This window comes from Suncus etruscus, chromosome 3, assembly GCF_024139225.1.
Source record: "Suncus etruscus isolate mSunEtr1 chromosome 3, mSunEtr1.pri.cur, whole genome shotgun sequence".
Taxonomy (NCBI): Eukaryota; Metazoa; Chordata; class Mammalia; order Eulipotyphla; family Soricidae; genus Suncus; species Suncus etruscus.
Genome location: NC_064850.1, coordinates 42,647,414 through 42,673,318, shown reverse-complemented (window position 1 = coordinate 42,673,318; position 25,905 = coordinate 42,647,414). Strand labels below are relative to the sequence as shown.

Here is a 25,905-nt window from a genome sequence, read left to right as displayed (position 1 = left end):
CGAGAAACAGGCATTGCCTCATTGACTATGGGGAAGGTTAGACATCACAGAAGCCCTGACTGACACCAGAGTCCCTGCACCCTCAAGCCTCACCATGCTGCCTACAAGCCTACACTTGGGACCTCGGGGTGTGGCTTTGAGTATGTGGGTGAGGCCCAGTATCAGTCCCCAGGCTGCTGAAACAGGAGGGACAGACACAGGAAGCTCACACATGGGGACTTGGCTTCATGGAGACCAAGAGCCCAGTGCAGGGCATCCACCTCCCATTCCAAGGGCACGAATGGGGGGCCCAGCCAGGTGCCAAGTGATGGGAGGGTCATGGTGGGAGATGGCTACTATTCTTGGAGGGCAGAGCACAGGACACACTCCTGGGTGCCAGTTGCCCAGATGGTGACTTATCACTGCCCTGAAGTGCTGGACCAGCTTGTGCCCAGCAGAGGCTGAACTGACTTGGTGTATCTGTGCTGAGTATTGGAGCTTGGGGTCCTGCTGCTCTCAGGCACCCCCCCCAACGGTCCCCAATAGCAACAGCCCTGCTCCGCCTCCCGGTGCTCCTGACCTCTCCTCCTCCTTCTTCATCTTCCCCACTTCCTCCACTACCTCTTCTCCCTACCTCCTTCTTCTTCCTCAACCTTGGGGGGTCCTGCCAGGAGTTCCCTTACCCCCATGTGGGGCACATGGGCCCATCCAACCTGGGGCAGGGAGCCGTGGAAGAAGCGCCTGAGCCAGTTCTCCCTTATTTCAGAGCTCGTGGCTTAGGGTCCTTAGCAACCTGCACTAGTGGGTGCTCCTGGGCTTGGGCCAATAACAGAAGGGGCTCAGGCACCCCTTCTCTGTAGGGGGGACAATCTGCTCACCCTGTACCCCAGGCTCCAGGTTTTGGGAAGCTACCTCTCCGGTGTGTGAGCCCCCAGTGTGCCTGCTTGCTGGCTTTGCGGAAACCTCCTGGCCCGAGGAGACTCTGAGAGCTGAGTGTGGGATGGTGATGTCTCATGTATGGACTTTTGGGATCTCTAAGCAGTGTCCAGGAGCCCCAGGGAACCCTATTTTTCAGCTACTAGTTCAATGTGAGGGCCTGAGAATGTGGCACTGCCATGAATGACCTGAGCTAGATGCAGGAAGTTCATGCAGGTCACTTGGAGTTGCTGAGTTCGGGTGATGGTGGGTGCTTACCTGGGGGAGTGAACTGGGTTGGTTGCATGCAAGACAAGTGCTTAAGTGCTTGGTTTGTCTCTCAGCCTCTGTGATTTTATTTTGGGGAGCCACACCTGGCAGTGCTCAGGGGTTATTCCTGGCTCCATGCTCAGAAATTGCTCCTGGCAGGCACGGGGGACCATATGGGATGCCAGGATTCGAACCGATGACCTCCTGCATGAAAGGCAAACGCCTTACCTCCATGCTATCTCTCCGGCCCCATGAGCTCAGGGGATCTTATGGGGTGCTGGACTGAACCCAGGTTAGTTGTGTGCAAGGCCAGCTCCTTCCCTGCTGTGCTGTCTCTCCTGACTCTGCAGTTTAATTTCTAACTCACCCAAATTTCTCTGGACACTACTGAGTGATGGTGCTAGGGATTCTGCTTCCATTTTTGCTGTTTCTTTTTCTTTTTTTCTTTTTGGTTTTTGGGCCACACCCGGCAGTGCTCAGGGGTTACTCCTGGCTGTCTGCTCAGAATTAGCTCCTGGCAGGCACGGGGGACCATATGGGACACCGGGATTCGAACCAACCACCTTTGGTCCTGGATCGGCTGCTTGCAAGGCAAACACCGCAGTGCTATCTCTCCGGGCCCATTTTTGCTGTTTCTTGTTTGTTTTTGTTTTTGGGCTACACCCAGCAGTGCTCAGAGGTTATTCCTGACTCTTCCCTTAGAAATTACTCCTGGTAGGCTCAGATCTCCCTATAGGATGCTGGGGATCAAACCCAGGTCTGCCACATGTAAAGCAAACACCTTCCTTCCTGTATTATGACTCCGGTCCCCATTTTTGCTATTTTCATGACAAAAATGTCGCTGGTCACCACCTGGGGCTGACAAAGGTGGACCCTGGGCCTCTCTGCAGCCCTGGCTTGCCTTGACTTAGAAGTGCTGGGTTGGGGGTTCTGGGAGCCACGTATTCTTAGGGAGGGGGCTCTAGCTCATGTGCTCCCCCCCTTTCTCTTTCCTGCTGCTCTCATCACTCTGAGGGATGGGGTGGGGAAACCCTTCTCGGTGAATACCTAGCAAGCCCCTGTCTGTGCCATTGTCTGGCAGGGGCTGGCGGCTCTGACCCATTCTGGGTAGTGCCAACCAGCCCCATTCAGAAGAAGCCCGCCTTCTCTTGCAGAATTGAGCCGAAACTGTCAGTTCTGAGGATCAGCTAGAGATGAATTGGGGGAGCCCCCTGAGACCATGCACCAAAGTGCGTGTGTGTGTGTGTGTGTGTGTGTGTGTGTGTGTGTGTGTGCGTGTGCCCGCGCATGCCCCAGAGGAGCTGAGCCTTAATCGGCTCAGGAACGTCCCTAGCGAACCAGCAACCTACAAGGGGGGGGGCTCTCCCCTCTCGATCTCCCCTCTCCCCTCTCTCTGCACTGGCTGCTTTGTTCTGGGGACTCTCCAAGGGGCTATTTAATCTGGTTTCCTCCAAGCCCAATGGAGCAGGCTCAGCTGGGGTGCGTCCTCTTCCCCAAGCTCCACCCCCAAACATCTACCTGATGGCAGGAGTCAGTGGTGAATGAGAACAGGCGAAGGTGACAGTGACAGAGCGACAAAGCGACCACCTCCTCCCTCCCCCACTTCTTCTCACAGTGGCCAGCAGAGCCAGCATCTTAAAAAGGCAAATTGGGTCATGTAGCTTCTTGCTAAACCCCACCCGCAGCTTTCCCAGCTGTCTTACAGCAGGAGGGGAGAGGAGTTGGGGCCCCCCCAACCTCCTCCCCTACCTCGCTTCCCCCTCAGCCACCAGCAGGACAGTTCCCGGTCCTGGGCCTAGCTGTCCCCTCCCTCCTCTTATCTTTGTCCAGACCGCTGAGACTTCACTTTGGACGCCTCTTCTGGGGATCCCCCAGACGTGCGATGCCCGCTGGCCCCTTAGTGTCCAGCGCTTATTACGATTCTGGTCTTATCTCCTGCAGTATTATCTTCTCCCCGCGGAGAGCAAAGTCCCCTTCACTCCTTCCCAACTCAGAGGGCGCGTCCTCGCCCGTCCGTGGTTCCTGAAGGAGTGGGGAAAGGCCAGCCGAGCCCCGGGCCTGGCTCCGGAGGGGCGGGCGCGGGGCCACCCTACGGTGGCAGGAATGGCTGAGCCGTGCCGGCCGGGCACCTGGGGGTTGCGCGCGCGTTCCGGGCCGAGCGCGCGAGTTGAACTCGCTGCGGGTCACCATGGGTGGGTTGGTGGGTGGGAAGGACGCCCACCTCCCACCTCCCGCAGGCGACAGACGCGCCCAGTCCGCCCGGAGTTAGGGGGGACACGCGAGGACAGACACTCACGAGCGGTGAGGGAGACCCGGGGTGGGGGGACCCCGAGGCTGTTTCTTCGGCCTCCCCTGTGGTCTCCACCTCCGCTTGTATTCGATTCTCGCCCCCTACGACCCCCCAGAGTCCCCCTCCATGGTGGGCGGGGATCGGAGCCTCGCAGCAGGCTGGGGGGCTGCCCCCTTAAAATCGTGGCCTTTCGGGGCCAGCTAGAGGCGATGAGCCCGGGCCCCTCGCCTTGCCAGCTCCGAACCAGGCTGTATGCAAGGAGCCGACGCGCAGAGACCGGGGGACCACCGAGGAGAAAAGGGGGTGGGGCGGATAAACTGGTGTGTGTGTGTGTGTGTGTGTGTGTGTGTGTGTGTGTGTGTGTGTGTGTGTGTGTGTGTGTGTGTGTGTGTGTGTGCAGGCGCTGGGGACAAAGAGCGGGCAGAGCGACCCCCGTGTCCGAGTCCTATTGTTCGTCCTCTCTCCGTCTCGGCTGGACGCCGGTGCTCCCGGCAGGGAGGAGGGGAGGACTCCCAAGGAAGGGGTGGGGTGGGGGATGTCAGTTCGGGGGTGGGGGGGGCGGGTGGTGCAGGGCGCCTTTCCACGCGTCTCCTTTAAGGGGAGCCCGGCCCTACCTTTTCGCACCCACCCGCAGCCCTACCTGCTTTTTAAAAGCGCCCAGGAGCCCGGGGATTGGCCCAGCCGCGTCCTACGGGGCGCAGAAACCTGAGCCGCCCGGAGAAGGGGCGGGGAGCGGCCGCCGGGAGGGCCCGGACGGTACCAAGCGCGCGCGGACCCCCGCCTGGCCCCGCCTCACCGCACACCCCCCTGGAACCCCACAATCGCCGGCGCGCAGGGGGCGGAACGCGGGCACGAACGCGCTCTGGATTGGCCGGCGGGCGAGCGGGAGGGCTCACGGTGCCGGGGAGCGAGGGGAGGGCGGGCGGGCGCACCCGGGCCCCGCGCGCGCGCGCGGGGAGGCGGGTCCCCGCCGCGTTCGTTCCCGCCCCGCAGTGGGCGGGCCTGGCCTGGAGGGGCTCGGGGAGCTGGGCCCGGGGCGGGCCTCCCCGCCTGCTGCGCCCGAGCCCCGAAAGCGCCGGGCACGGCAGGCACGGACGCTGCAGCAGCAGCAGCAGCCGCAGCAGCCGCAGCGGCGGTGTGGACCCCGGGGCGCACCGGGGAGGCGCGGGCGCCGCCGCTGCGTGGAGGAAGACGCGCCAGGCCGCACCCGCATCCTCTCCCGCATCGGTGCCCCGGCCACGGCCACGCGCCGCCCGGCCCCCGCGCGCGCGGCTCCGGCACGGGGAGGGAGCCCCGGTGCGGCCGGGCGGGCGATGCGGCGCTGACCCGCGCGCCATGGCGAAGCCCCCGGCGGCGGCGGCGGCGACGGCGACGGCCACGGCCACGGCCGAGGACTTGAGCCAGGTGCCCGACGAGGAGCTCCTGCGCTGGAGCAAGGAGGAGCTGGCGCGGCGGCTGCGGCGCGCCGAGGGCGAGAAGGTGGGCCTGATGCTGGAGCACGGCGGCCTGATGCGCGACGTGAACCGGCGGCTGCAGCAGCACCTGCTGGAGATCCGCGGCCTCAAGGACGTGAACCAGCGGCTGCAGGACGACAACCAGGAGCTGCGCGAGCTCTGCTGCTTTCTGGACGACGACCGGCAGAAGGGGCGCAAGCTGGCGCGCGAGTGGCAGCGCTTCGGGCGCCACGCGGCGGGGGCCGTGTGGCACGAGGTGGCCCGCTCGCAGCAGAAGCTGCGGGAGCTCGAGGCGCGCCAGGAGGCCCTGCTGCGGGAGAACCTGGAGCTCAAGGAGCTGGTGGTGCTGCTGGACGAGGAGCGCGCGGCGCTGGCCGGGGGCGCGGGGGGCGGCGCGGGGAGCGGCGTGGGCGGCGGCGGCGGCGCGGGCTCCCGCAGCTCCATCGACAGCCAGGCCAGCCTGAGCGGGCCGCTGGCGGGGGGCGCGCCCGGCGCGGGGGCCCGCGACGTGGGCGACGGCAGCAGCACGTCGAGCGCCGGCAGCGGCGGCAGCCCTGACCACCACCACCATCACCACCACCACCATCACCACCATGTGCCGCCGCCCCCGGGGCCGCCCAAGCCCCCCGACGGCAAGGCCGTGGCCACGCGGAGGTCCCTGGACGACCTGTCGGCCCCCGCGCACCACCGCAGCAACTCGAACGGCCTCCACGGTAAGGGCCAACAGTCACGCGCTCCTCTGCCGGCCCGATCGCTGCGGTTCTCCCCCCCACCCCACTCCCGTTACCCCGTGTACCCTTTCTCCACTCCCACCTCGTCTTGGGACTCTAAGCCGGAGGGTGGGCTTTCTCTTCTCCTCCCCCGGGCACCCCTTCTGGAAGCTTTGGGGGGAAGCCTTGTCCCAGCTCCCCAGAGAAGTTCCCTACCCTTGTAATTGTTATTTGGCGGGACGCCTGTCCCTTGATTCAGAGTCCCTGCCTGGGTGATCTTAAGGAAATGTGGGGAGTGGTTTGGGGAAAGCCCCCTTGGGCGCAGGTGGATTCTCCTCTTATAGTTGGGGGGACCCTCTTCCCAATCCCGCACCGCTCCGTGCACGCGCGTGTTGGAATCCCAGCTGGAAGCCGGACCCAGAGCCTTCCTGGGGTGTCCATTCTTCCCCCCCTCCATCCGCTCCCCAGATGCTGGAAGACTTTGGGGAAGGGGAGGTGTTTGAAGGGGGGACCCTGGCGCCGTTCCCGGGGGGTGCCGGAGTGGTCTCTTATCTGGAGAATGGCGGGGCCGAGCCGGGCCCCACCTCCTGATTCGGGAGGTGGGGATTGCAGCCTCCGCAGGAATTCGGTAGCTTTACAGGAAGTGCCGGCGAGCGAGCGAGCTAGGTGGCCGGGGCGGTGGGTGGAGACCTTTGGTCTCGGGAATGCTCCATCACCGACTGACTTCCACGCCCGTGGGCCGGGGACAGCGCCCTGGGGAGGGAGAGGGAAGGGTGGGGTGTGCCTGGAGCAAAACGGCCTCTCCCTCCACCTCCCCCCTTCCCAGCCTTGACACTTCTCTCTCTCTCTCTCTCTCTCTCTCTCTCTCTCTCTCTCTCTCTCTCTCTCTCTCTCTCTCTCTCTCTCTCTTTCTCTCTCTCTCCTTCTCTCTCTCTCTCTCTCTCTCTCTCTCTCTCTCTCTCTCTCTCTCTCTCTCTCTCTCTCTCTCTCTCTCTCCTTCTCTGTCTCTTTCTCTTTCACCTCTCTCCCTCCTAGTTCTTCCACATATTTTTGTAAGCTCTCGGGCTCTGATGGCAGCTACAGAACTATTTTGCCCCAAGGTGGAGATGAAACCACCTTTTCTGGTTCTCAATAGGTTGGGCTAGTCCGGGAAGATGTTTCTAGGCCTTCCCTGTAGTCAGCCTAGAGACAGAGGGAGAGAGGGAGGGAAGGAGGGCCCGGCTGGTTCTGGTTTGGGTCAAGTGGCTCCTGCAGACTGACCAGGGTGTGGGGAGCCTGGAGACAGGATCTTGGTGCCCATTCCCCGCCCCTACACCCCCTCTTTAGCGCCCTGTGCCCCAGCTCTGCCAGCCCAGGTTTTCCAGGGCTATTTTGTTACCGATCAGCCTGTACCACTGCAACTCCGGTTTCGCCCTGTAATTCTGTATCAACCCACCATCGCCTCTCGCCCTCCCTCGGCCCAGGGGTCTCCAGGGGTGGCTGTGGAGAGGCAGGGGAAGTAGGAGCCTATAGGCTTGGGGGTGCGGCTCTGGGTCTTCCTAGTGTAGTAAGGAAGGGTGGGAGGGGAGGTGGGGCTGGTTTTTAGCAAGGGGGGGCAGAAGGAGTTGGGTTTTCTGTAGGGTGCTGGGGAGGCGTGTCTGCTACCAACTTGTCTCTCCAGCTACAGACTGATGGATGGATAGAATTGTTCATTTTGTTTTATTGTTGTATTTTTTTTTTTTTTGGTCACACCTGGTGGTGCTCAGGGGTTACTCCTGGCTCAGTGCTCAGGAATCATTCCTGGCAACACTTGGGGAAACCTATAGGATGCTGGGGATCAAACCCAGGTCAATCAGATGCAAGGCAAACGCCCTCCCCTCTGTGCTATTACTCTGACCTCCAGAGTTCATTGTTGATTATTGAGTCTGAGCGTTAAGTGTGGCTTGGGGCAGGGGTGGGTGGGGGGAGAGTCCCCAAGCAGTAGGAATAGACTTTGGGATCACTCAAAGTTTCTGCTATAAGCTAAATCCTGCTGTGTGAGCTGCGGTGAGTGGGAACAAGGAGCCTGACCACAGCCTGGCTGTGGGTGCTAGAAAGCAGAGTCAGTTTGAGCTGGCGCCTTTGATCTTAGGGTCTGGATCTGGGGCGGGCTGTGGTTTATCTCCAGGTCCCAGTGGAGGTTCAGCAGGGTTGGGAGTCTCTGAGCGACTCTTAGGACAGTTGTCCTTGTGGCCAGGCTAGTCCTCAATGACACTCGATCCTGGCCCCACACCGCCCTCCTCCTCCTCTCCTGGGAAGTGTCACTTCCTTATCGGTCCCCAGGACCAGATGGCTGATAACCTCTTGCCCTGGAGGGCAGGGTCACCTCCCCTCAGCCTGCACCTCTACTTCCTACCCTTTGGAGGGGCCTCTGCAAAGTGGGTGGGACAGGGCCCCTCCATCCAGTGTGCTCCAGAAGGTTCCTCCAGTGTCCTGCACCCCAGCCTATGCCTCTGCACCTGTTGAGGGTGGGGGGCCCTTGGTTTCCCCAGGCAGCTGTGTGGGGCCCGGGTGCCCTTGGAAGTACCCATCAGAACCCAGCCGCTGTCAAATGTGCAAAGGGACAGGCTGGCCCAGGAGTCTGCCTAGTGCCTCTCCCTTTTTTCTCTCATCCATGTGGTCAGCTGAGGTGGTGGAAGGAACCCCCACAAAGCCAGTCTTACCCCCACTGGAACCCGAGAGTTTTGATTTTCAAATGCCTGTGCTTTTTTTTTTTTTTTTAATTTTTTACTATTTTTGAGGGGCAGGGTTGAGAGCCACATCTGGCGGTGCTCAAGGGTTACTCCTGGCAGAACTCAGACCCTATGGGGTGCTCAGGATTGAACCCCAATGGGCCATGTGCAAGGCAAGTACCCTTCCTGCTGTCACAGCTCTCTCTTCCATCCCAGCCATCCACCAGATCTGGTCCATTGCCCCTTAGCCTAGGAGTCACCTCTGTTTCCCCTTTGAGGGGCCCCAATATATTCAGACTAGTTTGGATTAGAAACTGGGACAGGGCCAGAGTGATAGCACAGCTGTTAAGGTGTTTGCCTGTCGTACAGCTGACCTGGGTTCAATCCCCAGCACCTCATAGGGTGATTCCTGAGTGCAGAGCCAGAAGTAAGCCCTGGGTTGTGACCAAGAAATCAACAACCCTGGAAGCTGTTTTGGGGTTAAGGCACTTAACTCGGGTGCGGCTGTCTCAGGTTCCACCCCCAGCTACTCCTGTGGTCACAGTGTGGCACCCCAACCAAACCCACAAAACCCACACAGGACTTGGGGTTTTTCAGAATAAGGTGTTTTTGGGCTCCTGCTCTTGCTGATTTTCTGTTGGCTAGAGGGTTGAGATGAAGCAGGAATCCTAGAACAGACTGGCCCTCAGTTGACCTTCAGGGGGCTCTCCCCCCCCCCCCCCAGCCCTGGGCTGGCAGGACCAGCTAATGAGGCTTTTGCTGAGCCCTGCCAGGTGTGGGGCAAAGGTCCTGTAGACAGTGCGCTTTCTTCCACCCTGCCTCGAATTTTGGGGTGGATCCTATGTCTTTCGCCCTGTGCCTTACTGTCTTCCCGCAGGGCTTGGGGGCCCTTCCAGGCTACACCAGCTCTGGAGCATCTCCCTGAGGGGTTCAATCCTGGGCAAGTGCCCTGACTGAAAGGCTGGAAAGGGGTGCTTGGGGTAGGGCTAGCGTTGTCAGCTGGAGGGATCTCTCTGCTAGCCATGTCCAAACCATAACCCTGTGCATTTGGTGGCTGTGTGGGTGGTGGGACCCCAAAGCTGCATCAAACCTCTTTTCTTCTTCTTTTTTTTTTTTTTTTTTTGGGCCACACCTGTTTGACGATCAGGGGTTACTCCTGGCTATGTGCTCAGAAATCAGCCCTGGCTTATGGGGACCATATGGGATCGAACCGCGGTCCGTTCCTTGGCTAGCGCTTGCAAGGCAGACACCTTACCTCTAGCGCCACCTTCCCGGCCCCTCAAACCTCCTTTCTAAGTGGTGGGACTCCCCCGCCAAGTGCCACATAAAATCTGAACCCTTTGGTGGTACCCCCTCTGAATTCCCCCAGGCCCGCCTCATGCCCTGGAAACAGACTTGGGTTGACCTGCCTTAAGCAAGGGGTACCCACTCTTGGGTGTCAGTACTTTGGGACAGGTGGCTGTGTGGGTTGGTGTGTATGTGGGCCTGTGTGCATGTGTGTATTTGTGTATTATGGGTCTGTGTACATAAGTAGCTGTCAGCTCAGGTGTGTGTGTGTGTGTGTATTTGCTTATGTGCATGTATGCATGCATGAATGTCTGTCAGGGTGGGAGGAGCATGAATGCAAAGGGAGGCTCTTCCTGTCTTGCCCACACTCCTTCTCCACCCGACAACCCAGGTCACTGGCTCTTGGGGGTATCTTCTAGGTCCCATATGGTGCCCGATGTACCTCTGGGCATCCTGGCAGAAGGTATTGGGGTTGGGAAGGAGGAAATGCCTCTCCTGGGAGACCAGAAGCCAGAGTACAGAACTTGGGTCCCGCCCCAGCTCCAGCTCACCCCCCTCAGCCTGCCTTCCTTCTCCACCTGGACCCCCCTCTGCTCTCCTGGCTAGCTCTGAGCCTCTGAATCTGGGGATTTGGGGGACAGGTCCCCGATTATCTTTTGCTTGGATCCAGAGGCTCTTCCCATAGTGGTAGTCATTTCAGGGGTATAAGGAGTCGTAGCGATGGGGGAGTGGGCCCATGACCTGGAGCCCTTTCCCAGCTACTCCCAACACCCTTCCTGAAGGGGTGCTGTCCATTGGGCCCCCCTGGTTTGACCTCTCTGCTCTGTGGGGGTAATGTGGGTGCTGGGTGAGCAGAAGAGAGTGAGTAGAGGCATCCTTATCCTGCTGGGCTAGCAGATGTGTGCCCCACTGTTGGGGTTCAGAAGTGGTGCTGGTCTGGGGGGGCTTGGACCACAAAGGACCTGACCCTGGGCATGTACCTTCCCCTCCCTGGGCTCCCTTTAAGCAGCTAGTGTGGATAGGGCACAGATCTTAGCACCCCAAATAACAACACATGGTGTCTTCCAGCTCCTGCCTCTCTAGTCTCTTTCTGAGGGCCCCCACACTTTGTGGGGGGGGGCTTCTTAATGGGGAGGCAGGCATCAGGCTGAGCTGAGTACCACTCTGGGTCAGGCCAGCTGAGGCCAAGACCTCGCCAGACAGCAGAGACTGGTGGAATTACTGTCTTTGCCGCCTCGTAACTGGGCACGTTGGCACCCCGCAAGCCCAGAGCTCTGGTTCCTGCAATAGAGCTGCCAGTTCTGGACTCCCCCCCCCCCACTCACCCCTTGGCCACCCTGCCTGTCCCTCCCCCATTCCTGACCTCTTCTGGGCTGAACCCAGCCTTCTGGCACATAGTATAGTAGATGCTCAGTTAACAAGGGTGTGCTCAGGGCAGAGCCTGACAGTTCGGATGAGACCTGAGTGGCCTTTGTGTAAACTTCCATAGGCTGGTGGCCACTAGGGATCCTCCTAGGCTGTGTTCAGTGAACTGTGCAGTGCCAGGGATTGAACCCAGACTTGCAGGCACAGGGCCTGCACACCAGCCCTTGGAGGCCGCCCCTGCCTGTGTTCAACCGCCTGTGGTCAAGCCCCTTTGGCCGCTTGCCTTTTCCATTTTCATCTGCTCCATTTGGCACCAAATGGCCATCAGCGATCTCCCCCAACCCCTCCATCCTCCCCCGTAGCCTCCTGTGGGGGGCCACTGAGTCACCCACCCCTGCCTGGGTCCCCCAGTGGTCGGGGTGGAAGGAAGACACTGATTGGGCTTTTCTCAGCCGGTCCTGCTGGGCTTCTTCCAAGCCACAGCACCAGTGCTCGGCTGCCTGCCCGCACAGATGTGCCCAGTGGGTCCCAGAGGCTCTGGGGATGGAAGGGTGGGTTAGGGTTCTGTTTCCCCCAACATGCCCATCAGCAGCGGGGCGTGAGCTCTGCTCCCCACTGGACGTCAAGGCCTGGAAGGGGGGACCGCCTCTAGTCAGCCTGTATCTTGCTAGCCTGTATCTTTCGGCTCTCTAGGGAGATAGTTTTGGGGGAGGGCGATGAGAGAAGTTCCTGAACCTTGATGAGTGTTTCCTGAGACCCCCCCCCCCCACCCCAGAGCCAGTTGGGCCCCATGGCACTGGCTGAGCAGCCCTGGAGCTGCGTTGCCCCATTTCCCGAAATCGCTTGTGCTGGGTTGGGGAAGAGCCCTTTTGTCCCCCCAAATCTTCCTCTCCATCAGCGGCTCCTATCTCAGGCTGTAAGGCAAGAAGGAGGCCTGGGCTTAGTTCTGGAATCGGAGGCTGCTGGGGATGGGGGGGCCGCCTCTCCCTGCGGCCCCCCACAAGGGCCCAATTGTGCGCGCCCTGAATGCGCCCGCCTGTCCTGGCCACGGGGCTCCGTCCCTAATGAGTCGGCCGTGATTGTGGCCCTTTGTGGCAGATCCGGCTGGCGGAGGCTCCGTTTCCCTGCTGGGGCTCCCTCTGGTCCCTGCATGGCCGAGGAAGGGGAGGGGTGCGCCAGTGCCCTCTTTCAGTACCTTGTCTGTCGGAGCAGGAGCAGAGGGTGGGGTGCCCTGCTGCGGGGCCCCCAGGTGAAATGTCTCCTTCCTCTGCACATAAGCTCCAGCTTCCAGGTGTAGAGCCATGACACATGGGCCTGATCCTGGCTCCCTGAATTCCCCCAAGGATTTATGGGGGGTTCTTGGCAGAGCCCACCTTCCTGCAAGCAGCTTGCTCCTCTCGGGCCCTGGCTTGGTTCAGAGTTGTTTCTTGTCTGCCTGGGTTTGATGCCTACCTCTACAGAGCTTCTGGATTCTTGGCAGGTTCTTTTTTTTTTGATTTTGGGCCACATCCAGCAGCGCTCAGGGGTTACTCCTGGCTATCTGCTCAGAAATAGCTCCTGGCAGGCCCGGGGGACCATATGGGATGCTGGGATTTGAACCAACCACCTAGGTCCTGAATCGGCTGCTTGCAAGGCAAACACCACTGTGCTATCTCTCCGGCCCTCTTGGCGGGTTCTTGGGGTTGAGGGGCAGCTCTAGCTCCATCTCCACCTGTCTAAGGATCCCCAGTCCCTGCCTGAGCCTTGGAGCTGGAGTCTGGGTGCCTGCATCACCCATGCCTGCTACCTCCCTGCTCCTACCTACCCAGTGCCCCCCTTTCTGGTTTGTTAGCCCCCTTGAGCTATCTGCAGGCTCCAGCTCTCCCCTCTGACTGCAGAGCAGGGGCACACAGTCTGTAGTTCCCTTAGCAGTAGGGGGCCTATCCCTCTCTGCATTCCCTACTGCTGGCTTTGAAGGTGTCAGTGATTTGGCTTATGTGGTTGGCTCCTGGGCCCATGTTTGGGCCTAGTCTGGAAGGCCCCAGGCTGTGAGCTCTATCCAGGAGTTGGGTGGGTGTGCAGGGAACTCAGTGACTCTCTGCTCTGAGCTTCCTTCCACACAGCTGGGTCCCTCACTTTCCAGCCACCAGCCCCCAAGTTTCAAAAGGAGGCTGAAGCCTGCATAGTCAGAAAATAAAGATAATGGGCCCGGAGAGATAGCACAGTGGTGTTTGCCTTGCGAGTAGCCGATCCAGGACCAAAGGTGGTTGGTTCAAATCCTGGTGTCCCATATGGTCCCCCGTGCCTGCCAGGAGCTATTTCTGAGCAGACAGCCAGGAGTAACCCCTGAGCAACGCCGGGTGTGGCCCCCCCCCAAAAAAAAGAAAATAAAGATAAAAGGGCCGAAGCGATAGGACAGGGGGGCAGGTACTTTCCTTGCACACAGCTGACTCGGGTTTGATCTCTGACATCCCATAGGGTCTCCTGGTTCTACCAAGGAGTGATTCTTGAGTGCAGACACATCAGTAACCCCTGAACACCGCCAGTTGTGACCCAAAACCAAAACAAACAAGAAAATAAAATAAGGAGCCGGAGGGGCCGGGAAGGTGGCGCTAGAGGTAAGGTGTCTGCCTTACAAGCGCTAGCCAAGGAACGGACCGCGGTTCGATCCCCCGGCATCCCATATGGTCCCCCCAAGCCAGGGGCGATTTCTGAGCACATAGCCAGGAGTAACCCCTGAGCGTCAAACGGGTGTGGCCCAAAAACCAAAAAAAAAAAAAAAATAAGGAGCCGGAGAGACAGCATGGAGGTAATGATGGTTCGAATTCCGGCATCCCATGTGATCCTCTGAGCCTGCCAGGAGCGATTTCTAAGCATAGAGCCAGGAGTAACACCTGAGCACTGCCAGGTGTGACCCAAAAACCAAAAAAAAAAAAAAAAAAAAAGAAAAGTAAAAAGGGCATTTAGGGGCAAGAGCGATAATATAGTAGGGAGGGCAACAGTCTTGTACACAGCTAACCCGGGTTTGGTCCCCACCATCCCAAGGGGTCACTTGAGCCCTGCCAGGAGTGATCTCTCAGCAGAGAACCAGGAGTAAACCTTGAGCATCCACCAGGCATGGCCCCCAAACTAAAACGAAATAAAAGGAGAAGGTGTTTAAGGCAGGTGTGGTGGGAATAGGCAGCTCTCCTCCCTCCCATATGGGGAGCAGAATGAAGACCAGGCTCCCCAAGAGCCTCAGACCTGTGCCATTCTGCCCTAGCTCCCCCCTCAGCTGCCAGGCTGGACTCAACTTCAGCCTCAGTAAGCAGTCTCACACTTCACCTGGTTCTCTGAACTAAGGGGTGTCAGATGAGGGAGGCCTGATTGGGGAAGACCCTCCCAGCACCTGCTGTCTGAGGGTGCCCCCTGGGAGAAGAGAGTGTCTCCCTCGATCCTGTGATCTTCGGGAGTTGGGAGATGACCCCAAACCTCCTGGGGGCCTGCAGAGATGACTCAGGGTGCTGCCTCCTTCCAGGCACCACCAGGCACTGGGGGTGCACCAACAGTAGAATGGAATGAGACACTCAGCATTTCCCCTCTGCGAGCCCAATGCAGGGTTCTTGCTGGGGCAGTCCTGTGGTGGGGTGAGCTGAGGTGGAGATGGGGGCTCTGGTGTCAGGCCCTGAAATGCCAGAACCTTCCTCCCTGCCCATTCTGTCCTGCCCCAGGCTGCTTCCTTCCTCCTTCCCAGGCCTGTGACTGCTGGGAAAAGGGATGAATCCTGGAAAGACAATTTGGCTGATTTATTAGACCTGATGTCATAAAATGAAGAATTTTTGCTGGGGCAAGTGTGTGTGTGTGTGTGTGTCTGTGTGTGTGTGTGTGTGTGTGTGTGTGTGTGTGTGAGAGACATTGTGGCTGTTGGCTGTTGGCTGTGTGCCTGTGTCTGTGTTGTGGCATATTGTAGTTGATGGCTGTGCACGTATCTGCGCTTGTGTGTGTCTGGCATTTCGTAACCTATGGCTATGTGTTTATTTGTGTTAGAGTGTGCCATTTTGTGGCTGATGGCTGTATGTATTCTGTGTGTTTGTGTGTGTGTTTGTGTGTGTGATTTCATGGCTGATGGCCAAGAAATTCCCGCATACCAGCACTGCTAAAATGGGATGTAGGATGCTGAGGACCCCTGAATACTCCCCATTTGGGGTGGTCCTGAGCTTGATGCTTTCTCCTTTCATTCTCCTCCCAAAAAAACACTCAAATTAGGCCCTTGTTATACCGAGTTAGGGATTTTATCATGGGTGAGCTGGGCAGGGTAGCAGGAGGACCCCCCCTGGGTTTCTGGGTGGCCACAACTCTGAGCAGGAGGGATGAGAGTTCCTGGCCCTGTGGGGCCTCTTTTAGGTCCTAGCAATGGGGGTCCTGAGCTGGCCCTGTCCTGCCCCACCACATTCCCCCTCCTGGGCAGGGAGCGCCTTCCAAGGACCACAGAAAGCTGCAGCCTCCTGTGGGGGGAGGTGCCCCCACCTTCCTCCTGGGGTGTCCCCTTTGGCGCTGATGGGGAGACCAGGAGCACTGTGTGGCGGTGTGTGGGAGTGTTGTCACCAGAGCCTCTAAGGAGGCAAAAGAACTAAATGCTTGTCCCAGGCGGGTTCCCCCCTGCCCCCCATACATCCCCAGACTTGTGGGTATCCCTGGACTGCTGTGCCTTTGTGCCCCCCCACCCCCCACTGACGTCTTTGTTCCTCTGGGCACTTCCTCCCTTTAACGGTTTCCTTCCGGCCCCTTTGTTTCCTCCCTTTGGGTTCCCTGGTCTCAGTTTACCCATCTTTGTTGGCAGTCAGACTCTGGAGGAGCTCAGGAAAGTTTCAGAGGCCTGCTGGGGGTCTCATGAGCCATCAGACCCCCCCTGGCCCAGCCCCTCTCCTTACCTGCTCTAGGGCCTATGCAGACCCTGAGTGTGGCCCTGATTCCAGCTTTTTTTTTTTTTTTTTTTTTTTTTGGTTTTTGGGTCACACCCGGCAGTGCTCAGGGGTTACTCCTGGCTGTCTGCTCAGAAATAGCTCCTGGCAGGCACGGGGGACCATATGGGACACCGGGATTCGAACCAACCACCTTAGGTCCTGGATAGGCTGCTTGCAAGGCAAACGCCGCTGTGCTATCTCTCCGGGCCCTGATTCCAGCTTTGAGGGAAGGACTGACTTGGAATTGGAAAGAGCAGCTGGGAGGGGTCATTTGATCATTTGCTGCCCTCCCTAGACCCTAAGTTCCCCCTCCCCAAAGTCCCTGGCATTTGTCTACAGGAACAGAGTGGAAACAGGGGCACCTTCTAATGCTCCCCCTGGGAATTGTACCTTGAATGCACAGACACTAGTGCAGTTTCCGCATTCTTAGCTGGATGCAGGCTTAGAAAGGGCGGCTCAGGACTGGGACCCATCCTCCCAGCCCTGAAGGTGCCCCCAAACCCTGGCCAATGGGTGATTTGGTTGGAAGCTGGGATTTCTGGGGATCTGAGGCCATGCAGCGGGGGTGAGGGATAGGGGAAAGGCGTGCCCATGCAAGTGTATGTACACATATACCTGTGACTTTTGTTTGTTTTTTGGCCACAATGCTCAGTGGTTACTCCTGGCTCTGTGCTCAGGACTCTCCTGGCAGGCTCTAGGGACCATATCGGATGCTGGAGATCGAGCCCAGGTCAGCTATGTACAAGGCAAGTGCCTGGTCCCCTGTGCTATCTCTTCGCCCCGTCAGCATCAGGCTCTCAATCTGCTTTTCCCCTTAGCCTTGAGGAATGGAGGGCAGAAGGTGCTGGAAAGAGGGTGATAGGCGGCAGTGCAGGGGAAAGGTAGGGGTGTTAGTGAAGGTAAAATCATGTTGATCCCTGCAGGACCCTCCATCTCCTCTCCAGGAGGGACCCCCTCTCCTACAAGCCCCACATTTTAGGGTTTGAACACTTTGTGCACCTCCCTTTGTGGGGGGTGACACACTGGCCTTCTGCATTTTGGGGTTCCCTTGGCCAGGCTTCGGTGAGGCCAGGTAATCTTTAGTCTGGGCTCTGGGCAAGGGGAGCACAGGTAGGGAGGAGAGAGAGAGGGCTTTGGGCTTCCAGCCATGTACTTTACAAGCACCTTTTCTGTGAAGGTGTGGGGACCCCAGGGGAGTCCTCAGTGCCTCCCTGATCAGACCACCCTGTCTGGTCTTACCTGCTGCCCTGTTGTCCCCTTTACTGCTGACTGCCACATAGCATGGGCCCCAGAGCACAGCTGCTCACGGGTTGGGGGTGCGGCGGGAATATGGAACCAACCTTGAGGTGGGTACTCCGTGGTGATGTGTGGTGCTTTATGAGAATGCTCCCTGGCAGTCCTCTCTTGCCCAGCCAACAGTTCTCAGAGGCCCAGGGTGCCCGCCCACCCGTGCTTCTCCCGAAGAGCCCACCTTCCTGCCTTCCTGCAGCGCAATCTGGGATTGGCTGCAGGTGCTTTAGTGCTTTTCCCTTGGCCCCTGTCCCTGCAGACCAGCAGCATGTCTTTTTCACTTAAGATCTGTGAAATGCTGATATTTTAGGGTCACATGGTGCTTGGAGGATCAAGGGGTACCGGGTTTGAACCCCATGTGTGCAGAGCTCAGGATCCAGCTTTTTTTCACAATTTTCTGAAATGCCTTTTTAGGGGGAGCAGCCACACCCAGCAGTTCTCAGGGATCACTCCTGGAAGGCTTGGGCATCCCGGGGATCAAACCCAGGTCCGCTGTCTGCAAGGCAAATGCCCTCCTTGCTGTGCCCTGGCTCTGGTTCCACCTATTTTGGATGAGCTAAAGGTTATATGATCTAGGGGCCGGTGAGGTTGCACTGGAGGTAAGGTGTCTGTCTTGCAAGAGCCAGCCAAGGAAGGACCACGATTCGATCCCCCTGCGTCCCATATGGTCCCCCCAAGCCAGGGGCAATTTCTGAGTGCTTAGCCAGGAGTAACCCCTGAGCTTCAAATGGGTGTGGCCTGAAAAATCAAAAAAAAAAAAAAAGGTTATATGATCTAGACTTGGCCATGGGGAGACATGATTGGAGGGGGATGCAGCCATAGGATGGCCCTCCCATTCCCCTATGTTCCCATGATCATGCTATACCCCAGTGGATTGACAGCCCCTCTCATCCCTGACACTGTCAGTCCCCTCTCCTGGCCTTGCCTGTTGTAGATGCTTCTGTCAGCTCTGTCCAGTACCGCCTCCAGGATCAGCCTCAGCTGGTTCTGTCGGTGCTACTGCATGACTGAGCTTTGCGTGTGTGGGAGGCATGAACCCCTTTTTCTTTAAACATTTTAATTTGGGGCTGGAGTGAAAGCACAGTTGTAGGGCATTTGCATTTGCCGCCGACCCAGGAGGGACCCGGCTTGATTCCCAGCATCCCATTAGGCCCCAGCATGCCAGGAGTGATTTCTGAATGCAGAGCCAGGAGTAACCCCTGAGCGCTGTTGGGTGTGGCCCAAAAACCAATCAATCAAACAAGTTAAAAAAAGATGCTATAATTTTTGGGGTCATACCCGGCAGCGCTCAGGGTTTCCTCCTGGTTCTACACTCAGAAATCGCTCCTGGAAGGCACGGGGGACCATATGGGATGCCGGGATTCGAACCACCGACCTGCACGCAAGGCAAACGCCTTACCTCCATGCTATTTCTTTTCCTTTTCCTTTTTTTTTTTTTTTTAACCTCCATGCTATTTCTCCGACCCCTAAAATTTATTTTTAATTTAAGTTTCATGGGTTTGTGGGGCCTCACCCAATGATACTCACGGGATGCTCCTGTCTCTGCTTGGGGACAAGTGCTGAGGCCAGGGCTGACTTTCTGTATGCAGTGCTTGTACTTAGTACATGGTGGTGGTGGTGGTGGTGGTGGTAAAGTGTTTGCTTTGTGTGTAGTAAACCTATGATTGATCCCCAGCTCCCTATATGTTTCCAGGGGGTGGGGGGGGAGAGAGAGAGAAAGAGAGAGAGAGAGAGAGACAGACAGACACAGAGAGAGAAAGAACACAGGCGTTGCGTTTAGTGAATCTGGGTTTGATACCCAACCCCCCACATGGTCTCCAGAGTCCCACCAGGTTGATTACTGAGCACGGAGCCAGGAGTCAGCCCTGAGCACTGCCGTGTGGCGCCCCCCAAACCAAATAAATGAAAAGCATCTCTAGCCTTTAGGGGCTCTTCAGTGTGCCCCCTTTTCTGGGGGTTTGTGTGGACTGTCTGCTCTTGAACCAGGGCTTGAACAGACTTAGCTGGTTTTGTCTGGAGCTCAGGCCACATCTTCGGGTCTTGAGGGGTGATGAGGGCAGGCACCCTGGGGGGGTATGAGACTTTCTGCAGGTCCTCCCCAGGGATATGCCTGGGATGGCTCAGTCCCAGGGGTCCCAGGCAAGAGTGAGGACAGTTCGGAGGGCAGGGGCCCAGTGGGATAGGGCGGGGCAGGGGAGAGCCCTGCCTCTGTCACTTGGCAGCCTGTGGGAGAAGCTGGGCCCAATCCACAAAGGCCCTGCACTTGGCTGCCAGCCGCTCCCTTCCTTGCTTAAGCTCTACCCTCGCCTTGCTCTGCCACTCGCCCCTGGCCCCTGGAGTCCTTCCAAAGGGCCCTCCTGGCTTCCAGGCCCACCCCCAGGCCAAGGCTGGACATTCTGGGGGCATTCAGAAATCCCCCAGGCCAGCCTGCTGGGGCTTAGTGCAGGCAGGCGAGAGAATCAGAGACAATGGGCAGATAAAGGTTGCATTGTGGCCCATGGGTGGGGGTCACTGGATCTCTGCCCGTGGGAGGCTGGGGGAAGTCTGGGGAGGGGGGACGGCTGGGCCATGAGTGATTCCAGTCCAGACACCAGACTCCAGACTCTGTACCCCTGCTGGTCTCTGGCTGCTCTGACTTAGATTTTTTTTTTATTTTTTAATTTTTTTTTGACTTAAAATTTTATTTCAGGAGACATATCCACAGGGGCCTGCCCTGCAGTGAAAGGGAGAGAGTCTGATGGCGGTGTGTCAGGGTGGCTGCTGGAGTAGGAATGTTGTTGGGATGTTTAGTGTTGGAGATATTGGGGGGTGGTTGGTGGAGCGGTTGGACTGTTGATACAATGTCGATACAGTACTAGAGTAGTTGATGTGGTGTCACTGGAGTAGTTGCTGGAGTTAATGGGGTGTTGGTGGGATAGTGGTGCACTGAGTCTGTGGATGTACAGTTGGGGCTGTGTTGGTGATTTGTTGCAGTTGGAGGTATAGTGGGTATTAGTGATGGTCATTACTAATGATGGGGATTAGTGGCATTGGGAAAGAATCTGAGTGGAATTGATGGATTAAGTAGAGTGTTGGATGGTTAGCGGTGTAGTGGGTGTGCTATCATAATAGGTGGAATGCTGGTGGGTGCTGATGGATGCTGGTGGGTACTGTTGAGTATTAATGAGTGTTGGTGGATGTTGGTGAGTACTGATGAGTGCTGGTGGGTGTTGATGGGTGTGGTGAATGCTGGTGAGTATTGATGAGTGTTGTTGGTTGTTAGTAGGTGTTGATGTGTGCTGGTGAGTGGTTGTGGGTGTTGGTGAGTGATAGTGGGTATTGGTGGGTGTTGATGGGTACTGGGGAGTATTGATGAGAGTTAGTGGGTATTGGTAGGTGTTGGTGGTTGCTGGTGAGTGCTGGTAAGTGTTGGTTAGTACTGATGGGTTTCGACGAGTGCTGAAGAATGCAAGAGTGGGATGCAATATGCTCAGCCCCTTTATAAGGATCTGGCCATACTCTGTGGGGTGTGGTTGCCCCTGCCTGGGTGCAGAACAGAGGCCATCACTGTTGGGGGCAGAGCAGGTGCATGGAGGGGGTTTGGGGTATGGTGGTGGTAGCTATCAGCTCTGGCTGCTCAGTCTGGGATCCCCTGCATAGGGGGCTCCTGGAGGAGACCCACGTCCTGTGCCCTGGTTTCAGTCTCCTGCAGATTAGTCACGGGATGCAATCAGCCACACTCCAGCAGCTTATTTCTTGGGAAAAATGATTCATTTCTGGACCAGAGTGAGAGCACAGTGGGAAGGGCGTTTTGCCTTGCACGTGGCTGACCTGGGTTTGATCCCTACTGGCTGGAGAGGGTGCCTCCAGTGTCCTGCCAGCTCTTAGGGCTGGGTTTGCCTCCTGGGAACAAGATTCAATTTGTGGTTATTCTGGAGGGCCCTCAGGGTGGGAGTAGTAATCAGGAGCACAGGCCAAGCAGGATGAGAAAGGGGCGCATGGAACCAGTGCCCAGGACCCGACACCCCAGATGCAACTTTGAATCCAGCACTTGCTCCCCACAAGGCCTACTCACCTGCCACTATGCAGCTCTCTGTTCATCTTCTCTGAGGTGGGTGCTAGGTTCTCCCCATCCTGTGAGTAGCCAGATTCCCTTTTCCTTTGGGAGGACTGGCAGTGTGATGGGGTCCCCGTCCATCTCGAGGGGAAGTCAGGGAACCTGGGATCATTTGCTTCCTGATACAGTGGTCAAGTTGGGGGTTCAGGTATGGTGGCTCCAGAAATGGGGTCTCCTGCAACCAGGCTCTGGTCCGCCCAGTGCTTCCCAGGATGGGGGTCCCCATGGTAGGCTGGTTTGCCCAGAGGAGTGGGCTCCGGGCACCATAGGGAGCTTGCTTCATCAGTCCTGGAAGTTTGGGGGGCTCCTCTTGAGGCCCTAGGCTGCTGTCTGCCTTCCTATCTTGCCCTCTAGCTATCCTCAACTCTGGCTCAGGCTCCTTGCTCCACCCTGGTCTGTCATCCAGGAGATGGAGTGAAGATGGGGCTTTGTGTTTTTCCAAAGCTGTGTGTGTCTTGGGGTTCTGGGGGGCCTGAATGTAGAGTTGGGGTGACCCTCTGGCCTGCTCAGGAGTTGGCATGGTTCTGGCCTTCCTCCTTGCTGACCTGTGCTATAGCAAGCAGTTCTGGCCACTGTGCCCTGCACCCCCACTCCCCAACATGAGCACCCAGAGTTTTAGCTAGCATGTTGGGCTTGTCCCGGAAAAGGGGAGACCCTGAGCCCCTGCCTATAAAGGGGTGCAGAGGTGCTGGTTGGGTTTCTCTGTCTTCCTGTGCCAGCCCCTTCCTGCAGCAGCTAGCTCCCCGGACCCCTGAGGTTCAGGTTAGCACCCTTCCCTTGCTGGGCTCCTCCTTCCTGTGCTCCCTAGGGAGAGAGCCATGCTGCCTGCTGGGGACCTGTCACCATGGCTGGTAGTGCCCACCGGGGTCTAGATCCTGTGCCCTGCCCTGCCCGCTGCCCACCTGGCTCCCAGCCCAACAGCAAATGCTGCACACGGGCACCAGGGGACCTGGCCCGGGGGCTCTCTTAACTGCATGTCTAGCTGGCACTGGCTGGCTACTTCTCGTCCAGCATAGTAGGGGGCTTTCTGGGAGGTCCTGGGCTGCACATGGGTTCTGACATACACACATACACACATGTACACTTGCACAGACTCACGGGTACATACATGGATAGAAACATAGACAAGGAGACATACACAGAGTCCACCAGCTCCAGGGGCCTAGAGCAGATGGAGCAGTCAGAAGGGTGATGGGGGGCAGGGTTCACTCCCAGCTCAGTTCACCCACAGAAGTGGGCAGGGCTGGCCCCCTGCTTGCTGTTCAGGGGTGAGTGAGGTGTTGGCTGTGGATACAGAGCTCCAGATCTGCCTGCTGCTGGGTGTGGACAGGGTATGGAGACAGGGGGGGGGTGCTTCCCCAGCTTCCAGAGCCTCAGTTTTTGTGACTGTAATGCAAGCCGATGGTCATGCTTACTTCCTAGCTCTGAGATCATCAGTGGGGCACACTTCCCTGAGGGCTGGCATGGGGAGATTTTGGGGAGATTTGGGAGAGATTTGGGCTCACATGTGTGCAGTAAAAATGGCATTCCAGGGGCTAGAGCAATAGCACAGAGGGGGTTGGGGAGGCTTTGCCTTACATGCTGCCAACCCAGGTTCTATCTCTGGCATCCCATAGGGTCTCTGAGCACCCTGGAGTGATTTCTAGGTGATGCGTCTGGAATAACCTGAGTGCCACAGGGTGTGGCCCCAAAATAAAAATGAAACCAAACCTTGCAGGGCAGAGGGGCCGATTTCCAGCCCTGTGTCAGCTGCCCTGGACTCTTGGCATTACCTGCTGTAGTACCTGGCCCTGGGGTGGGAGTGGGGCAGCCTGCTTGTCCCTCCTAAGTCCTCTCCCCTCTGGGAGGCTGTTTGTGCTGGACCCCCCAGTGCTCACTGTCTTCGGGTTGTGCATGGGTGAGAGCAGGTGGGCTTGGAGGGTGGGTACTGCACCCTTGAGTTCCCCACTGGGCATCAGGGCAGAGGGCTAAGGGGGAAGAAGATGGCCCCTCCTGTGGCCGCCCTCATGAATAGATGTGTCCGCTCTCTCTGTGGCTATGAGTGGTGGTACCCTTCCTGGGTGTGCATTCTCTCATGGGGCTAGCTTCTCCCGACCCCTGATATTCAGGGGCTGTCTCTGCTCAGCTCTGGGAGAGGTTCTGGGGTGTCTGACATTTCTGGGGAGAATGAAACCCCACCCTCAAGTTTTTTCCTCTTAGTTCTGGTGGGGGAATTGGGTGCCAGGGAGGTGCCAGGCCTAAAGGCTATGTCCAACCCCTGCTTCTTCCTCACCTCCTCCTGAGCCGGAACCACTGAGGCTCTGATGAGACCATTATGCCCCCCCCCCCCCCCCGCACCCCTCCCGGAGGAGGGGAAAGGACAGGGGGACTAGTGCTCTGTGCTGTGCCAGTTGCGTGGGCGCCGAGCCTCTTCCGAGGTGCTGGGTGGGCCTTGTGCCAGGCACAGCCCTTCCCGCCGGCCTTGAGAGCTGTGTCTGCCACTCCTGAGGGCCCAGGAATGCAGAAGCGGCCTGCGCCCACCCTGTTGGCCTCTGCTTGCTGCGTGGGGCCCCAATTCCCTGACTGGCTTTTGCAGATTCCCATGTGTTCACTGCTAGGCAGTTCTTGGAGTCAAGGCTGTGCCATGTGCCCACCTGCTTTGTAGCCCAGGAGCCTTGCTTGGCAGAAATGTGCCCTGCCCATGCTGGGAGCCCCATGTCTGGGTACCAGTCCTGGGGCCTTAGTGGAGGGAATGTGGCTGGCCAGGGACTTTCTCTCTGTGTCTCTGTCTCTGTTTTTTTCTCTCTTTCTTCCCCCCTCTCCTTTCTCTCTCACCCCTGAGGTCCATGGTGACCATGAGCTTCTGGTCTGGACTTCTTCAAGCTTGGAGCCCCTGGATTTAGGGGGTCCTTATGGATGGTCCCAATGGGGCTGAGCTGAGGCCCAGGAAAGAGTCTGGTCCCAGTACTCCACTTCCCTTCACAGTACTCCGGCTCAGGTACATTATCTGAGGGCAGTGGGAGGGGGCTATCACTGTGCCATGATGGCAAGGGGTGGGGGGTCCACAGTGGCACCTCCAGTGGTTCAGGGCATGTAAGGGGGTAGCAGGGCTCAGCCAGTGGCTGTGTAGTCAGTCACCTGTAACTTCGCTCATGGATGTAAGTTTGAACAATGTCCTTCCCCTGTCCTTCCCCCTGTCCTCCACTCTGTTCCCTGGCAGAACTTGCTTATCCCTGTCCCCTAGATAGTTCCAGAACATTCCATAGAGAAACCCATGTTCCTAACTTGGTGCTTTTATTCTCCTGCATCTGCCCTCCTCTTATATTCCTCCCCCAACTAGGGTTCCCTAAGCTGACTTGTTGGCTCAAAAAGTACTCATGGGGTCTGGATCCCAGTGAGCGGAATAGGAAGCTCACTGGGAGGGCCGCAGAGGAGGCCTTGTCCTCAGCCTGGATTGGGCTGACTGCCATCTTTGCTTCCTCCTGGCTGTCACTTGGCACCCCCATCTCATGTCAGGTGCATCCCGGCCCTGGGGGCGCTGGCTTTAGAGGCTGGATTGAGAAGGGGGTACGCTCTCTCTCTCTCCTTTCTCTCTTCCCTTTTCCCTCTCTCATTTCTCTCTCCTCTCCTCTTTTTTTCCTCTTCTCTCCTCTCTTCTCGCCTTTCTTTCTCTTTCCTCTCTTGTTTTCTCTCTTGTTCCAGCCCCACTTGTGGGTGGTAGTGGGCGGGGCAGCCCCTCCCGGGTCGAACTAGGAAGCGGGCTCAGCTCCGGAAGGGCTACTGGCTGACACTTGTGGGAGGCAGAGGTTTTCATGAGCCTCACCTTGTGCCCACCCTTGGCAGAGCAGAGGCATGTCTGGATGCAGTCCTAGGGCTGTTGGGCCCGGCTGGCTGGCGGGTGCCCAGGACAGGGAGGGTGTCCACCCTGGCGTGTGCCAGCCCCTGCCCTTGCCCACCGAGGCCTCTTGCCTGTGGGTGATTTATGCCCGTTGTCAGTGCCCGGACTCCTCGGCCCACTGTGGCATGGGGCCTTGCAGTCTCTGAGTCTGGCAGCGTGTGCCTGGGCACTCCCGATGGGATTGTCCAGCCTGTGCCAGGGGCTGGGAAGAGGGGGCTGGACACAGCTTGGGACAGTTCCTGGGGTCTGCCTGCCTGCTTTCCTGCCCTGGCTCGACTGGGTGACTGATGGATGTTCTGATGCAGCTCGCCGTCTCCGGTGCCCTCTGGTGGCACGATTGTGGCCACATGAGGACTCAGTGCTCCCAGGGAGTGGTCGAGGGAGGCTGTGTGGAACTCCTGTGGCAGTGGGCGCTGGCCTGGGTATTTTTGTGGTGCCCTCCTTGCTTCCCAGGGGCCCGAAGCACAACCCCCCCAGACCCTGAGTCTCTGGGTGGAACACTTGGAAAACAGCCCTCCTCCACCCCCCAGCTGATTGATCGTTGTGCTAAGAGGCACCGGCAGTTTTATGGACGAGGTAATTAAGTGGCATTAAAGAGGCTGCTGTCTGAATCACTCAGATAAATGACCCTTTGCCTGCTTCCCGGCTGGGCTCGATGTGGCTTCCCCAGAGAGATGAGGGCGGGCCGGCCACAGGGGGCCAGGGGAGAGGCGTGTTGTGTGGACCTGGGCGGAAGGGGTGTGGGTCTGTGTGTTTACAT

General features: G+C 58.1%; 1 protein-coding gene across 1 annotated transcript in view; it reads left to right on the top strand.

Annotated features, from left to right (window-relative positions):
• Positions 1-4,695: 4,695 nt before the first annotated feature.
• Positions 4,696-25,905, top strand: part of CCDC85C (coiled-coil domain containing 85C) — a 32,935-nt gene continuing 11,725 nt past the window's right edge. The window contains exon 1 of the mRNA XM_049769849.1: positions 4,696-5,621. Within this exon, the coding sequence (XP_049625806.1) occupies positions 4,790-5,621 (832 nt within the window). The 5' untranslated portion in view covers positions 4,696-4,789. The remainder of the gene's footprint in view (positions 5,622-25,905) is intronic.